The following is a 17,282-nucleotide window of genomic DNA, read 5'->3' on the forward strand; positions in this document are numbered from 1 at the left end:
TTCATGGACAACCCTTTAATATGATGATCACTCAAATTTAGGCTCCAACTACTGATGGTGCAGAGAACGAAGGGGTGGATGAGTTGATTTAAGTTCAATTTGAAATCGAAAGAACCTGTCAACAAGATGTGCTGCTTATGATTGGAGGCTGGAATGCCTAAGTGGAAACATGAAAGACAAAAATGTAGTTGGATTGTATAGCTTCGGGAATTAAAATGAAATAGGAGTCCGACTTATCAACTTCTGCCACTCCAATGATTTCTTCATAACTAACAATTGTCTTCAGACAACCAAAATCAAGCCTCTATACTTGGACATTACTAGATGGAATAAAAGTATATAAAAATACATTTTACTATGTTATTGATAAAAGAAGATGGAGGAGTTCATTTATATCTAGTTTTTATGTATTGCCCTGTTCACCGCCCTGAGTCCCTAGGGAGAAGGGCGGTATACAAATTAAATTAATAAATAAATAAAATAAATTTACAGATCAAAGACATGGCCAGGTGCTGACTGCAGAACAGATCATGAACTTAACTCCAAGCTTCACTCCAAGTTAAACTACAGAAGAAGAAAAAAAAACAGGCAGTTTCCATAAGGTGATTTTGTATACTCTCATTTTCAAGAACATCATGAATTGCTTTGAAGTCCTGAACCTTATTGAAAAAGAAGCAGAGGAATTATGGGATGAATTTAAAGAAGTAGTTAAGGATTCATATAGAAAGACAGTGGTGGGATTCAGTCGGTTCGCACCACTTCGGCAGAACCGGTAGCTAATTTTTTGTTGCCCAGGCCCAGAACGGAACTTCCGGAAGAGGCATCCACACAGAGAACCTGTTGTTCACATATTTGAATCCCACCACTCTGGAAAGAGACTGACAAAAATTAAGAAAGAGAAGAAAGCAAACTGTGGAAATTGCCAAGAGGAGAAGAGAAGCCAAAGCTAAGAAGAACAACTTTCTCAGAAAAGAATTTAACAGTTTCAGAGAGCTGCTAAAGACAAAAAGCAGTATTACAACAAATTCTGTAGAGATATTGAAGATGGGCACAGACATGTAAAAATAAGGAAAGGCTTTCAAAATGTCCCTGAACTTAAGCGGTGATGACCTCAGATTGGTATGCTAAAGGATGCCAATTGACAGATAACCAACTCAAAGGACATCAAAGGAAGATGGGAGGCATAGACTTAATTTAATTTAATTTTAATTTTATATTGTATTGTTTTTAAATTTTGCCTTGTAAACCGCCCTGAGTCCTTTGGGAGTAGGGCGGTATATAAACCGAATTAATAAATAATAAATAAATAAATAAATATAATGAAACACTCTATAGTAGAGATGACAACATCCAAGATACCTTAGAAGATATTCCTTATTTTACAAGAACCTCTAGTACTAATAGTTAGATCAGCACTCAGGTCATTAACAAGGCTACAGGAATTAATGGAATACCCACTGAAATATTGAAAGCAACAGAGAAGAATCAATTAAGGTTCTAACCAAGCTATCTCAGGAAATATGGAGAATGACACAGTAGCCAAATGATTCTAATGCCAAAAAAGAGAGATTTAACAGTGTGTGTAAACTATTGCACAATATCTTTAATTTCACATATTAGCAAAATAATAACTAAGATCATCCAATGCAATTAGAAGCCTACATGGAAAAAGAGTTGCCAGTTGTTCAAGCTGACTTCAGAAAAAGCCAAAGAATGAGTGACATTATTGCTGATACGCACTGGATAATTAAGAAAGCCAAAAAAAAAAACCAAAAAGAAGTTAGCAAGTGTTTCAATGATTACAGAAAAACCTTTAATTGTGTTGATCATAGCAAGCTGTAGAAAGTGCTCAGAAAAATAGGAATCCCAGAATAACTCATGATCTTTCTGAGAAATATATATACAGGTCATGAAGCCACAGTATAGACAGAACATGGTGAAGCAAATGGGCAAAGGTTGAGCAAAGGATTGTGACAAGACTGTATATTCTCCTCTTTATTTATTGAACTTGTACTGTGTTTGTGTGTGTGTGTGTAAAGGGAAGCTGGATTGGAAAAAGATAAGTGTGATTTTAAAATAGGAGAAATGGAATATAAATAACCTGCCCTATGCTGATTTTGCTACTCTGATAGCCAAAATGCAAAGGATATGCAAGTGTTCATACTAAAAGCCAAAGAACACAATGAAAAAATGGGAGAAAAATTAAATATAAAGCAGAAACTCAACTAATGAAAGCATGTAGAACGACTAGCCTTAGAATCAACAATGAAGATATAAAAGTAGTGGACAGATTCAGCCTTTCAGGATCAACCATGAACAGTAGAGGAACAAGCAATGAAGAAATATAGCGAGGCTAGCAGTTGGAAGAACAGCCATGGCGGCCTTGGAAAATATATTCAAAGGCCATGATGTGTCTATACTTACAAAGATCAGAATTGCGCTTGCTATGGTACTCACTCTGATTCACTGTGGAAGTGAAGGTTTAAGGAAGCAACATGGAAAAAGCTTTGATGCCTTTGAACTTTGGTGTTGGAAAAGACTCCTGAGAATACTGGAAAACAAATCAATGGATCGCTGAAGAATCAACCCAGAATTCACCCTTGATGGACAAATAATCAGACTCAAATTACTTTGAACCTATTTCGGACATATTATGCAAAGACCCAGCTCTCTAGAAAAGGCTGTAATGCTGGGAAAGGTAGAAGAAAAGGACAACCAGCAAGAAGATGGATGGACTCCGATACAATAGCGATGAGTGCACCATTGGGAGACTTGAAAGAACAGGCTAAAGATAGATTGTCATGGAGAAACTCTTATCTGTATGATTGCTAGGAACAGAAAGTGACTTGATGACAATAACCAATCCAGTTTATTTGTACCATATGCTAGAAAATTCAAGTATATATATTGTACTGTATTAAATTTTGCATAGATGAGCTTCAGCATTTTGCCAGTGTTCATAGTACATCTTCCCCAAGATTTTGATACCTCAAAGTTCTTATGTTCTCTTCCAAATTTTGCAAGAGAGATAAACAAAACCTTTCAACACCCCCATTTACCGTACATGTACATATATGTACATATGTGATAGTTATTACCACTGCTACAGGAATTAGTTGGTGAGAAATAAAGGAACCACATATAAAAATGCTATGTTTTCTGAAGCCAAATTGGTAACAGTTTTGTACACTGTGATCAAAATAAGATGGCAGACCAATAACTGTTTCATCAATTGAGCCTAATTAATGATACCTAAATGGGTTCCACAGTATCAGCAGTGTAAGTCTTAAAATTTGCAATAATTCAAGCTTACTTGAGGGAGAGTCAGTGTTTCACAATGAACAAGCTGTAACCGCACATTTATTCCCCAATGAATTGTCTAAAGGAATGGATGTCATGCTGATAAGAATAATAGCAGGCTGGCTAACACATCTGTGCAGATATTATCAGTTTTGTATATGTCCCTTATGCCTTTTTCCCTGCTCACTCAATTTCTCTCTGGTTCCTTATTAACCCTTTGAAGAGGTTTTTCGCTGGTTGCAGTATCAAAGGCATTACAGATGAAAAGCTTAACTGGGTAATTATTAGAAAGTCATATGAATTTAGGAAACCAGAGAGATCAAGGATATGACTTAAGTCAGTGGTAGGCAACCTCGGCTCTTTTATGACTCATGGACTTCAACTCCCAGAATTCCTGAGTCAGCTATGCTGACTCAGGAATTCTGGGAGTTGAAGTCCATGAGTCATAAAAGAGCCGAGGCTGCCTACCCCTGACTTAAGGTATATGATCAATTCTCATTTTTCTTTCTCTAAAAAGACTATACAACAAAGTACACAAAAAGTAACATAAGTAAAACAAAGATGATGATCAGGTAAACACACTCGTTGTACCCAGACCAGAAAACTGCTCCCTCTTCCCTTCCTCACCTTGTATGGACATTTGCTTCTACTGACATTTTAGATCACTCTGATCAGAATTTATTTTTCTTCCAAAAGTCTGCAAATTACAGCTAATACCCAATCAGCGTACTGAATTGGTAGATAAGCTGGTATGAATTGTTAACAAAAAACTGAATGCAATGACTAATGCTAATGACGATTGGTCCAAAACTTAAAAAGGAGGGGGGCATTTTTATGACTCAAGTGGATGGTGGGGAGTGGTGGTGGTGGGCAGGGAGAGAAGCAAACCTGCTACGAGGTACTCCCTATCTCTACAGTTACCCTATAATCAAGAGATCAAGCAACTTTAAGACTTTATGGAACCTTTTTATATGATGGCTTCTTACTCTCTCAGACATATTTCCAGTAATCAATGAGCTTGACTCCATCATCAATAGAATATTGGACAAAAGTGACTATTCTCTGTATTTTGGATACAAAGAAGGCCATTAGGTTAATAATGACTTTCTGAATGGGTCACAAGAAGTGTTAGCAGGTGTACTTATCACAGATCCCTACCTCATGTCCTCTGTCTTGCACAGGACATGACTCACTGTCTGCTTCAGAGAACGATCCAGACTCATCGCTAGAGTTTGTTCCATAGGATGGCTCACATTTTATCTGGGGTCTGACTTGGCTGTATATTCCATCTCCCATCATGCTCGGCTCCTGATGCTCAGTGGCCAGGAATCGAGCTCCTTGAGAACAGGGGGAAGATGAAAACTCACACAGAGGCAGGCTACAGGGAGAACCACCGCTGCCATCCTCTGCGTAAGAGTAGGAGGAACATGAACTGGAGGTCCTTGTTCTGGTTTCCAGAGGAGGAGACCGAGGACAAACTTTAATTGGCACTGGGCAGCTGGTGTTGGGCCGCATCCGTCCTGGGAAATGGTCAGCTGTCTGTCCAATATGAGCATAGGTCTGGCAACTGGGAAGAGATTGGCTGCTTCCTGCCCACAGGCCTTTTGGCACAGTCTCGGTGAGATCTTTATCCAAGCTGCTCATGCCAGAATATGAATGCACCGAAGTGTTTACTTGGTCACAAACATTTGAAGAGAATATAACGGTCCTCCTGTCCACCTCACCTTCCTGCTTACAGAGGCCTTCAACAAAGCCAGGACTTCTTAGAGGTGATCCCACTGTAAAACTGGAAGCATCCTTCTGAACAGCTTGGGAGAGCCCGTAACTGCCCACAAAAGGGACATAATCAGCTTTATGGTCACCCTGAGTTGTCCCCTTGTCAAAAGGGCATGCTGGATTTCTGGCAAAGTGCTGTTGGGAAGTAGTTGGGAAGCCATCTAAGTCTATAGTTTTTGTTCTGTTGAAGAAAGATCTGAGGCAGGAAGGAGAGGAACTGTTTTTAGACCTGCCAGCTCCGTCGGGACTCGGCTGCTTTCGGTCCATTTCAACATCCCCTTCTTTATCCCTGACACTAGTCTCCTCTCCAGAGAGGCAAAGCGTGACATTTTCTTCATCGTTTTCCTCATTCCTAGGCTCACTTTTAATTTGCCCAACAGCAAGTTCTGGTTTGAGGTCATCACCTGAACCTTTTTCATTGAATGTGCTTGTGAAACCTGAGGTACTAACGTGTGATGTGTTGTAGACATTCTTGGTACAAGCTAGCTGGTATTTCTTATACCTGGGGTACCGTGTTACTACTTCTTTATCTGAACTATCCTTGCCATCATCCACCAGTATTTCCGGGTCTGGCAGCATTCCTTCCTCCTTATTGGCTCCAGACGTGGCGGGTTCAAAGTTAAAGGGCTCCGAGTGCATCCTCTCTCTTGAGCAAGATATTTTTGAAGTCTCTGACTCCATAGTTTCTTCCTCTTCTCCCTCCGAGTTCTCATCTTCGTGCATCCGCTGATAGCTGAGATCCTTTTTGCACAGGAACAGGCCATCTTCATTGTTCAGCAGCTGGGTCTGAAGGAAGCTGAAGCAGGAATCCTCCAGGTTGTGCATACGTAGAAATTCGGCACAGTGGATGACCTCTTGTATGTTTTCTCTGCTGAGTAGTAGCTTAGCAGTGTAGGCAAACTGCAACAACGGACCAAATCCCTTGGCAGTGACCTGCAATGAAAAACAAAACAAAAAATAGGGAATTTGCCAGCATTACCTTCAACGTTGCTACTTTTCCCAAGCCCCTCTAGTATATTAGTCAGCACTGGAAAATGCCTCCACTAATTAATTATTTTGTCTTTAGAGTTTCATGTAATAGAATGAGCTAAACAATACATTCAGCAAACGATTCAAGGGCAATGAGTTTTCTAAAGGTAAAGGTAAAGGTTCCCCCGCACATGCGTGCTAGTCGTTTCCGACTCTAGGGTCCGGTGCTCATCTCCGTTTCAAAGCCGAAGAGCCAGCGCTTGTCCGAGGACGTCTCCGTGGTCATGTGGCCGGCATGACTAGACGCCAAAGGCGCACGGAACGCTGTTACCTTCCCACCGGAGTGGTCCCTATTTTTCTACTTGCATTTTTTTTACGTGGTTTCAAACTGCTAGGTTTTCTAGCACTTGCCAAATAGTATTTGGTCTAGGGAGCTCCTAGAGGATGTCAAGTGTTTCATGAGTGCATAATTATCAATTTTGCGATGTTTCTCTAAAGCAGACTTAGCAATTAGAATAAAGTATTCCTAAATTTATTCTTGGAAAAACTATACGGTACTTTTCAACAGAAATTGCATATACAATATTTAATTTTTATTCAGTTTAGCTGGGTCAAGATCTCCATTGCTGGGAAAACTTTAATTAAGTGGCACTTCAAAAAACGTCAGGATCCTTGGGAAGCACGTGGAATTTAATCTGAGTAAGTAACAAGAATAATTCTCACTTTGCCTGTGACATTTAGTCACAGGAGCCTTGGTGGAGCAGTGGGCTAATGCCTCAAGTAACACCAGCTGCCTGCAATCAGTGCAGGTTCGCATCCCACCAGGCTCAAGGTTGACTCAGCCTTCCATCCTTCCAAGGTAGGTAAAATGAGGACCCAGATTGTTGGGGGCAATTAAGCTGACTTTGTAATAATGCCGCTTGCAGGCATATACATAGAATGAAGGCTACTGCTAAGCTTGTAAGCCGCCCTGAGTCTTCGGAGAAGGGCGGGATATAAATGGAATAAAAATTAAAAAAAAATGTATTTAGAAAGATAATCTGGAAGTCAATTTCTCCGTCTGCAATATGCCTAGGCTGCCACAACCACTCTTAAATTACTCTGGAGATACAGCAACCATTTAGCAGACTAAGTCAAACCAGCCCAGTTTCTAATTTCAAACCCTTCCCCCCCAGTAAATATTTTTTGATTCACGTTCCCTGTGGAGTTTTATTTCCTAAGAACACAAAAAATCATCTTGCACTTACAGAAAACACCCACTAGGTGGAAGAACTGCAAAAGAAGTAAGCTGTCCTGTTTATTTTTAAACAGTACAGTACTTTCTCTTGATGAGGTCTACGCAAAACATTTCACTGACTCAGAACATTCCACCGTGTATTTTTCACTCAAGCTGAGTCAAAGGCTTTCAGGCCCCTAAAACTGCAGCATTCCAGACATCTGCTCCTTGTGTTTTGCTCCAGAGGGTTTTGCATGCAATCTCTTTTGGAGGAATTGCTACACCATCATCTGAGGCACAGCTGCTTGTTCTTATACAGTATATGAGGCAAAAATCTGGAGGGAGACAGGCGTAAGGAGCTAATTTCTTTACAACAGGAACCAGGTATGATTATTATTATTTTGAAGGACTACAATAGGAATATTTACAGATTCAAGAGAAGCCTTTAGCAAAGATTTTTTGGAAACTGTAGAGATGATGGAAATATGTAACTTCTACGACTAAAAGGAAGGCTTCCTGGAAAGTGCAAACATTCATTAGCCAAAAGTTTTGTGAAAACTGATTTGGCCCCTATTATGTCTCCACCAACATGCTTGCCTATATAATGCTAGAACCAGAAAACAGATATTTGAGGATTATAAATTGGTTATAAAGGGAAAGTTTAAAAGTACACATTATATATTTACAATGCGGTGAAAAGATTCCCACCCTGACGTAAATTCTAAGCAAACTAAGTTCTAAGCAACATAACTAAAAGCATGGATTGCGTATACAAAAACGGCCTGCAGTATTCATGATGCAAATAAAATTCATGGATTTTTAATTTTTTTTTTTAAAAAATGCATTAAAGCCAATACTCCAAGGGTACCGATCTGTTAAGATCTTTTATAAAGTAATTTAGCTTTTGATGTCTACACCGATTGGATGGATTCCTATTATGTAAATTAAATCAAATATGATTGAATGATTTTGGTTTAGAATGTTGGATGAACCATGCCATTATTTATTTATTTTATTTTATTTTTTATTTTTATTACATTTATATTTATTTATTTATTTATTTAATTAAATTTTTATACCGCCCTTCTCCCGAAGGACTCAGGGCGGTGAACAGGGCATATCTTAAAACTACAAAAGTACAAAAGTTAAAAAAGAATTAAATTATTGCCCACAATAAAAACAATAATATATATATAAATATTAAAACCCTAAGTAATTCCCCATCAGGCCAGGCCAGCTTGTTCAAATAAATGGGTCTTTAACCCGCGCCGGAAGGAGCGGAGATCCGGTGCCATCCGGAGCTCAACCGGCAGCTGATTCCACAAAGCCGGAGCGCCCACAGAGAAGGCCCTCCCCCTGGGGGCCACCAGTCGACATTCTCTGACTGGAGGCACCCTGAGGAGGCCCTCTCTGTGGGAACGCACGGGGCGGAGGGGAGTCGACGCCGGCAGCAGGTGGTCCCCGAGGTATTCCGGACCCATGCCATGTAAGGACTTAAAAACCATCACTAAGACCTTGAACCTCACCCGGAAGACAACTGGTAACCAATGCAGCTCGCGGAGCAAAGGTGTAACATGGGAGTACCGGGAAACTCCCAAGACAACTCTCGCGGCCGCATTCTGTACCAGTTGGAGCCTCCGAGTGGTCTTCAAGGGAAGCCCCATGTAGAGAGCATTGCAATAGTCAAGACGAGAGGTCACGAGCGCATGAGTGACCGTACACAGGGCATCCCGGTCTAGATAGGGCCGCAACTGCCGCACCAGGCGAACCTGTGCGAAAGCCCCCCTGGTCACGGCTACTACATGATCTTCTAAGGTAAGCCGTGCATCCAGGAGGACTCCCAAGTTGCGAGCCCTATCTATGGGGGGGTAAAAACTCACCCCCCATAGAAAGTGATGGAACGTTTTGAATGTCCCGGGATGCCGGAATGTACAGCCACTCAGTCTTGTCAGGGTTGAGTTGAAGTCCGTTCCTCCCCATCCAGACCCGAACCGCCTCCAGGCAACGGGACATCACAGCGAGGGCATCACTGGGGTGGTTTGGGGTTGAAATGAAAAGTTGGGTATCATCAGCATATTGATGATACCCAACTCCAAAACCACGAATGATCTCACCCAGCGGTTTCATGTAGATGTTGAACAGGAGAGGCGAGAGAACCGAACCCTGAGGAACTCCACAAACGAGAGACCTAGGGGCCGATCTCTGCCCCCCTGCCAACACCGACTGCGAACGTCCCAGGAGATAGGAGAACCACCGAAGAACTGTGCCTCCCACTCCCAATCCCCTGAGACGCCGCAGCAGGATACCATGGTCGATGGTATCGAAAGCCGCCGAGAGGTCTAATAGGACCAGGACAGAGGAATATCCCCTATCCCGGGCCCTCCAGAGATCATTCACCAGAGCGACCAATGCCGTCTCCGTGCTGTACCCGGGCCTGAAACCCGATTGGTACGGGTCCAGATAATCCGCTTCATCCAGGACCAGAGGGAGCTGATGCGCCACCACACTCTCAACAACCTTCGCAAGAAAGCGAAGGTTGGAGACTGGACGAAAGTTGTTCAAGACAGCTGGGTCCAAGGCAGGCTTCTTGAGGAGAGGTCTCACCACCGCCTCCTTCAAGACGGTGGGGAAATTACCCTCACTCAAGGAAGCAGATATCACCGCCTGGAACCAGCCTCGTGTCCTCTCCCTGGCTGCATAAACCAGCCAGGAAGGGCACGGATCCAATAAACATGTGGTGGAGCTCAACCTCCCCATAATCCTGTCCACTTCATCAGGGGTCACAGAATCAAACTCTTCCCAGATAACATTGACAAGACCGCCCGTGTCCTGATCGTCAGACTCTGCCCAGCTGGAGTCCAAACCGGTCCGAATCCGAGCGATTTTATCCGACAGATGTTGACCAAACTCCTCGGCACGACCCTGCAAGGGATCCTCCCTCACCTCCTGATTAAGGAGGGAGCGAGTCACCCTAAACAGGGCGGCCGGGCGATTATCTGCGGACGCGATGAGGGCAGAGAAGTAATTACACCTCGCTGCCCTCATCGCTGCGAGATAAGACCTAATATAGGTTCTTAACCGCAACCGGTCGGATTCGGATCGGCTGGACCTCCAGCAGCTCTCTAGGCCCTTCTCCGAAGATTCAGGGCAGCTTACAAGCTTAGCAGTAGCCTTCGTTCTATGTATATGCCTGCTTGTTAGGGCTTTCACACATACCCCAAGCGGCATTATTACAAAGTCAGCTTAATTGCCCCCAACAATCTGAGTCCTCATTTTACCTACCTCGGAAGGATGGAAGGCTGAGTCAACCTTGAGCCTGGTGAGATGTGAACCTGCAATAATTGCAGGCAGCTGGTGTTACTTAAGGAGGCATTAGCCCTCTGCTCCACCAAGGCTCTTGCATTATGGTTTTAAAAAAAGAATCAACTGTAGTTTTCTTCATGAAATTATTTTAAACAGGGACATTTTATTTTGGCATCCGAACCTAGAAAAGTATCCATCCAGGACTATTATGTCAAAAAGTTTCCTATCACACCTTTTTATGGCTAATCTCTATAAATTCTAGGATGTGTCAAAAGAGTGCCAGGAACATTGAAATCCTCAAGAAGTTAATTTAGATTAATTGTAATCCAAGTAACCCTCGCTTTTATAGAGTCATAAACATTTATATGCAACCAATATAGTTCTTCCATGTTGCTAGATGCTCTTGCACAAACCAGAAAGGTCAAAGCTCAAATTCTTATTTAGTCAAGAAAGGTTTTGACTGATTTTTTTTGTTTCTCTGCAAGGCTGTTGAGATGATTAAAATGAAGAAATGATAGAATGATAGCCTAACACAACAACAACAACAACAACAACAACAACAACAACAACAACAACAACAACAACAACAACAACAATAATAATAATAATAATAATAATAATAATAATAATAATAATAATAATAATAAAGTTGGAAGGGACCTTGGAGGTCATCTAGTCCAACCCCCTGCTCAGGCAGGAAACCTTATACCATTTCAGGCAAATGGCTGTCCAGTCTCTTCTTAAAAACCTCCAGTGTTGGAGCATTCACCACCTCTGGAGGCAGGTTGTTCCACTAGATGTGTTATATAAATTTATATACTTCTTGAGCTAAGCAAAAGTTTCATTCCTGTCTCTAACTCATATCTCTATGAATGCACCTCTGTTTTCAAATATATAACTCTTCAAATCCCTTGAGTCATCTTCTACTGATGATATTTATGCAAAATGTGGCATTGAAGTACAAGTGGCAAGATAATTTGATACAGATACTTAACACTTTATTTAATTTTTATGCCTGCATTAAGCTCCAACTTTTTATTTTCTAGGATAGATTTTTTTTTACCAACGGCCTGATAGGCACTATCACAAAGCTACAGTTTATTTAATAAAAGAAAATTCTAGAAGTACCAGATTTAGTGAGAATTAACTCTGCTTCTTTTCACACAGCTCATCCTTTGAATGTCATGTGCTTCAAACATTCTTTCTCTTCTTTATTAAAAGGACAAAATGTTGGTGTAACCTTGGCATATATATATGTATGCATATATTTTTGCATTTTGTACTCTTAGTTTTAAAAGTTGCCGTGTACATTATCAGCTCCCTAGTCAACGTGACAGACAGATGTGTCTGGCACTTCCAAATGCAGAGCTGCTTACATGCAAACTTTATCACGTAATTTTTGCAGATTGCAGTGAAATTGTTTGTTTTTAACAAATATAGGACATTTATATCCAGAGGGAAAGAATACATGAACTTCATGAGGATGAACAAGCTATTTAGAAAAAAAAAACCCAATTCTTCATTAGACTAGAACTGTTTATGGTGACTTTTAAATTTTGCATCTCGAACTAAATTACCATCACTTCCAGTATCCTTTGGCAAAAACAAAGTCTATGATCACACTTTTAGCACAGAAATAGATCACTTTCCTGAACCCATACTCCCAAAATGTGTTGGAACTGCAATTCCCAGAATTCTCAGCAGCGCTGGGCATGATGGTTGAAAATTCTGAGTGTTGCAAATGCCAGTATTTCTGAACTGGGTTGGGCAAAGCAAACATATGGAAAATTAATGATGGGAACCTTGTCAAGTATTACCAAATCAATAGCACTTCTTTCTCCTAAATTCAGAGGGCAGGGTTCAGGGTCAGGTTAGGCAAGTCAGCAAGTCTTGATGGATCTCAAGGGCTTATATTTTGGAATAAATTAATAGTACTGTTTTTCAACTTTTAAAGCCTAAACAGCAGGAGGGCTGATTATCAGAGGAAACACATAATTTCAAAAGAACCTTTCTGGATATTAAAGACCTAAAATAACAGCCTCTTGGTTGGGGGAACAATAGGAAGCCTTCTCTCCTGCTATTCTCACCTTGTGGAGTGCAACCTCTTTTCAACCCCACACTTGCATATCTTCAGAAACCAATGTCAAGACCTTCCTCGGCTATAGGTAATATCCTGATGTTTTTACTGGATTTTAATGGTTTACATCTGGGGTCTTCAAACTTGGCCCTTTTATGACTTGTGGACTTCAACTCCCAGAATTCCTCAGCCAGCGTGCCACACTGGCTGAGGAATTCTGGGAGTTGAAGTCCACAAGTCATAAAAGGGCCAAGTTTGAGGATCCCTGGTCTACATTTTAAATTGCCACATTAAGTACTCAATAAATAAAATGAAAGACAAAAAAACTGAAGGGCTAAATAAGTAAATGAATAATGAATTCTGCAGATTAATTGCTCATAATCTACTCCTGCTTCCCGAGTGTACTTCTTTTACTTTTTCTCCCACTTAATTTAAATCCTGAAGGCAGAAGCCCTTCTGTAATATAATCTAAATAAATAATCTTCAAAGAAGCTAGTAATATTATGTAGCTGGGGTAAGAATCAAAATTGGGACCATGACGTGTATCACCTGCAGAGCTATAAAGGAATATCCAATATAGGTACTCCCAAGTCCCAACTATTCATTTAGTGCTGTTCAAAGTTACAATAGCACTGAAAAAGGTGACTTACGACCAGTCCTCGCACTTGGAAGACCATCACATGTTCTCCCCATGGTCGCATGATCAAAATTTGGGCATGCATTTATAACCATGGCAGCATGCCAGGGTCATGTGATCACTACCAGTGACCTTCCCAAGCTGGCTTCTGACAAGCAAAGTCTATGAAGGGAAGCTGGATTTGCTTAATGATCGCTTTATTCCCTTAAAAACTGTAGTGATTCGCTTAACAACTGTGTCAAAAAAGGTCATAAAATCAGGTGTGATTCATTTAAGGACTGCCTTGCTTAGCAATGGGAACTCTGGTCCCAGTTCTGCTTGTAATTTATTTTTATTTATTTATTTAATTCAGTTTATATACCGCCCTTTTCCCGAAGGACTCAGGGCGGTTTACAGGGCAAAATTAAAACAGTACAATATAAAAATTAAAATAAAATTAAATTAAATCAATAGCCCCAAAAAGTTTAAAATTAGAATTTAAAAAACCTTAAAACCCCTCAGTCCAGGCCAGATAACTCAAAAAGCCAGGTTTTTAGGTCCTGGCGAAACGAACGAAGGTCGGGGGCGATCCGGAGTTCCACCGGCAATTGATTCCATAGGGCAGGCGCGCCCACAGAGAACGTCCTCCCCCTGGGGATCGCCCGCTGGCACTCCCTCACCGGCGGCACCCTGAGGAGGCCCTCCCTGTGGGAGCGCACAGGATGATGGGAGGTTGATGCTGGCAGCAGGTGTTCCCTCAGATATCCCGGACCCAAGCCATTTAGGGCTTTATAGGTCATCACCAGCACCTTGAATCTCACCCGGAGGGCAACTGGAAGCCAATGCAGCTCGCGGAGAAGAGGCGTTACACGGGAGTATCGGGAGACTCCCATCACAACTCGCGCGGCTGCATTCTGCACCAGCTGAAGCCTCCGAGTGGTCTTCAAGGGCAGCCCCATGTAGAGAGCAATTTGAGGACTATCTACAGCTGGTCATGTCTTTCACATAAGAATGGTCCAGTCAGTTTCTCCAAGATTTGCATATGTGCCACACCAGGGTAAAGCAGGACATTAAAACACTACAAAATTCAATATAACATGGGAAGCTATAAATAAATAAATGAACTTTTATTGGGCAGCTACCCAGATTCTCCCCATATACCCCTCCATATCTTTTGTAGACAGACCATTTATTTTCATGCTGATATTTTTATAAGCGAGTTCATCTCAGTGGTTTATGTAAATTCTTTGACACCACTTTGAGAAATGCAGGTTTTTTTTGTTAAATTAGGTCTTCCAATAAAGAATTCTCTAGTCAGAATCTGCTGTTAAATGCTGCTTGAGTAGTCTGGGAGATATACATTTTGTGCTGGGTTTTAGGGAAGAAAATTGATCTTGTATCATTTCTATCATAACAAGCATATTAAGCTGGGAGGAAAAAGCTCAGTAATACAGAGATGATTAGAAAATGTGCACCTATAAAAATACCACTGAGGATTATTAAATAACTGTGTTCTTTTGAACTTAAGAATGTTATCAGTCTTGAATTTAACAAATTAAACAGTGGCAGTCATGCCCTGCTATTGTATTGCAACACAGAGAAAATTATTAAATAGCACAGCAACATTCTGAGCCCTGAGAAAATCATCAGGACTACAGAATTAAGATATTGTCAGAAAACATTTTAATGTTCCGATTCATCAGATAACAAAAGTGTTCAAAATAATTATCTGGCTGCAGCCTCATATAAAAGTTCTGCCTTCCTTCAGATCCTTCTATCATCTAAAGCAGAAATTATCAATAATTTCCAAATTCTATTTGGGTAAACGTGGAAAGAAATCAGATTTCTTAGCTAAATTCATATTGTTAGCTGCCTACATTCTGCAGAGACAAACAGAAATATAAAATTTGACATTGATTTGATTGGCTCTGATTTTGGTAGACTTCAGGAGGATTAGGTGAGCTCATCCTGCAACGTTTTACATACCTCTAGTCCCAATTTATAAATAAAAATAAAATTTTTAAAAATAATTATCACAATTGGGACTGGTAACTTGGTTATTAAGTGAAGTAGTGGCTAACTGAAACCATAACTCTGCTTAGGATCTTACTGCTCTTTTCTTTCCTTTTCAGATCTGCAAAGGTCATAAATAAATGCAAGGACTGGAAGCAAAGTTACTTTTTCATCATCACCATAATGCAAATAGTCATTGTATGAGGCAATTGCTAAATGAGGACTACCTGAATTGTACTGTGGGTTTTGGGTTTTTTTGTACTATTATGATTTGTTTTTATGGTTTCTGTGCTGCCCAGAGGCATGCCTTTATGAGTTGGATAGCCATATAAAACTTTATAAAATAAATGTTCCTTGGAAAATCATTTGCCTTTCATCTTGCATGTCGATGTAATTTTTTTTAATCTAATGTTCGTTGATCCTGACCTACTAGATGGTGAACAGCCAAAAAGAATAAAAATTACATAAATAAATAAAACAAAATCTAGTGGCATTGCCACTCGATTTATCTCTCGCATGGAAATGTTCAGGAAGCTGAAGATCTCATTTATTTATTTAATTTTCCCCCATCCCATTCTGGAATCCGAAGACTGATAAATACAAAATGTTAATTTTGTTCTGTATAATTCTGTGACTGAATATTAAGTATTAATATTAAGTATTAAGTATTAATATTTAAGCAACAACAAAGCTAGTGGAGGTGACAGTATTCCAGCTGAGCTATTCAAAATCTTAAAAGACAGTGCAGTAAAAGTGCTACACTCAATTTGCCAGCAAATTTGGAAAACTCAACAGTGGCCACAGGATTGGAAAAGATCAGTTTACATCCCAATTCCAAAGAAAGGCAGTGCCAAAGAATGTTCAAACTATCGCACCATTGCACTCATTTCTCATGCTAGTAAAGTCATGCTTAAAATCCTACAAGCTAGACTTCAGCAGTATGTGGATCGAGAACTACCAGAAGTACAGGCAGGATTTCGAAGAGGCAGAGGAACTAGAGATCAAATTGCCAACATACGCTGGATCATGGAGAAAGCTAGGGAGTTCCAGAAAAACATCTACTTCTGCTTCATTGACTATGCTAAAGCCTTTGATTGTGTGGATCATAACAAACTGTGGCAAGTTCTTAAAGAGATGGGAGTACCAGACCATCTTATTTGTCTCTTGAGAAACCTATATGCGGGTCAAGAAGCAACAGTGAGAACTGGACACGGAACCACTGATTGGTTCAAAATTGGGAAAGGAGTCCGGCAAGGCTGTATACTGTCGCCCTGCCTATTTAACTTATATGCAGAGCACATCATGAGAAAGGCAGGGCTAGATGAATCAAAAGTTGGAATTAAGATTGCCGGAAGAAATATCAACAACCTAAGATACGCAGATGATACCACTCTAATGGCAGAAAGTGAAGAAGAACTAAAGAGCCTCTTGTTGCGGGTGAAGAAGGAGAGTGCAAAACTTGGGTTGAAACTTAACATTAAGAAAACCAAGATCATGGCATCTGGCCCTCTCAATTCCTGGCAAATAGATGGGGAAGAAATGGAGGTAGTGACAGATTTTATTTTCCTGGGCTCCAAGATCACTGCAGATGGGGACTGTAGCCAAGAAAATAAAAGATGCTTGCTCCTCGGAAGGAAAGCCATGGCAAATCTAGACAGCACACTAAAAAGCAGAGACATCACCCTGTCAACAAAAGTGCGTATAGTCAAGGCTATGGTCTTCCCAGTTGCAATGTATGGCAGTGAAAGTTGGACCATAAGAAAGGCTGAGCGCCAAAGAATTGAGGCCTTTGAACTATGGTGCTGGAGAAGACTCCTGCGAGTCCCTTGGACTGCAAGGCGATCAAACCGGTCAGTCCTAGAGGAGATCAATCCTGACTGCTCTTTAGAAGGCCAGATCCTGAAGCTAAAACTCAAATACTTTGGCCACCTAATGAGAAGGAAGGACTCACTGGAGAAGAGCCTAATGCTGGGAAAGATCGAGGGCAATAGAAGAAGGGGACGACAGAGAAT

General features: G+C 40.9%; 1 protein-coding gene across 2 annotated transcripts in view; it reads right to left on the reverse strand.

Annotated features, from left to right (window-relative positions):
• The window catches only part of BACH2 (BTB domain and CNC homolog 2), a 181,766-nt gene that overhangs the window by 13,207 nt on the left and 151,277 nt on the right, over window positions 1-17,282 (reverse strand). For both annotated transcript variants that reach the window (XM_081314254.1, XM_081314253.1), the window contains one exon: window positions 4,459-6,009. In XM_081314254.1, coding sequence (XP_081170380.1) covers window positions 4,459-6,009 — 1,551 coding nt within the window. The remainder of the gene's footprint in view (window positions 1-4,458; window positions 6,010-17,282) is intronic.

This window comes from Vipera berus (genome assembly GCF_964194415.1).
Source record: "Vipera berus genome assembly, chromosome: 1".
In the NCBI taxonomy this organism is placed as follows: Eukaryota; Metazoa; Chordata; class Lepidosauria; order Squamata; family Viperidae; genus Vipera; species Vipera berus.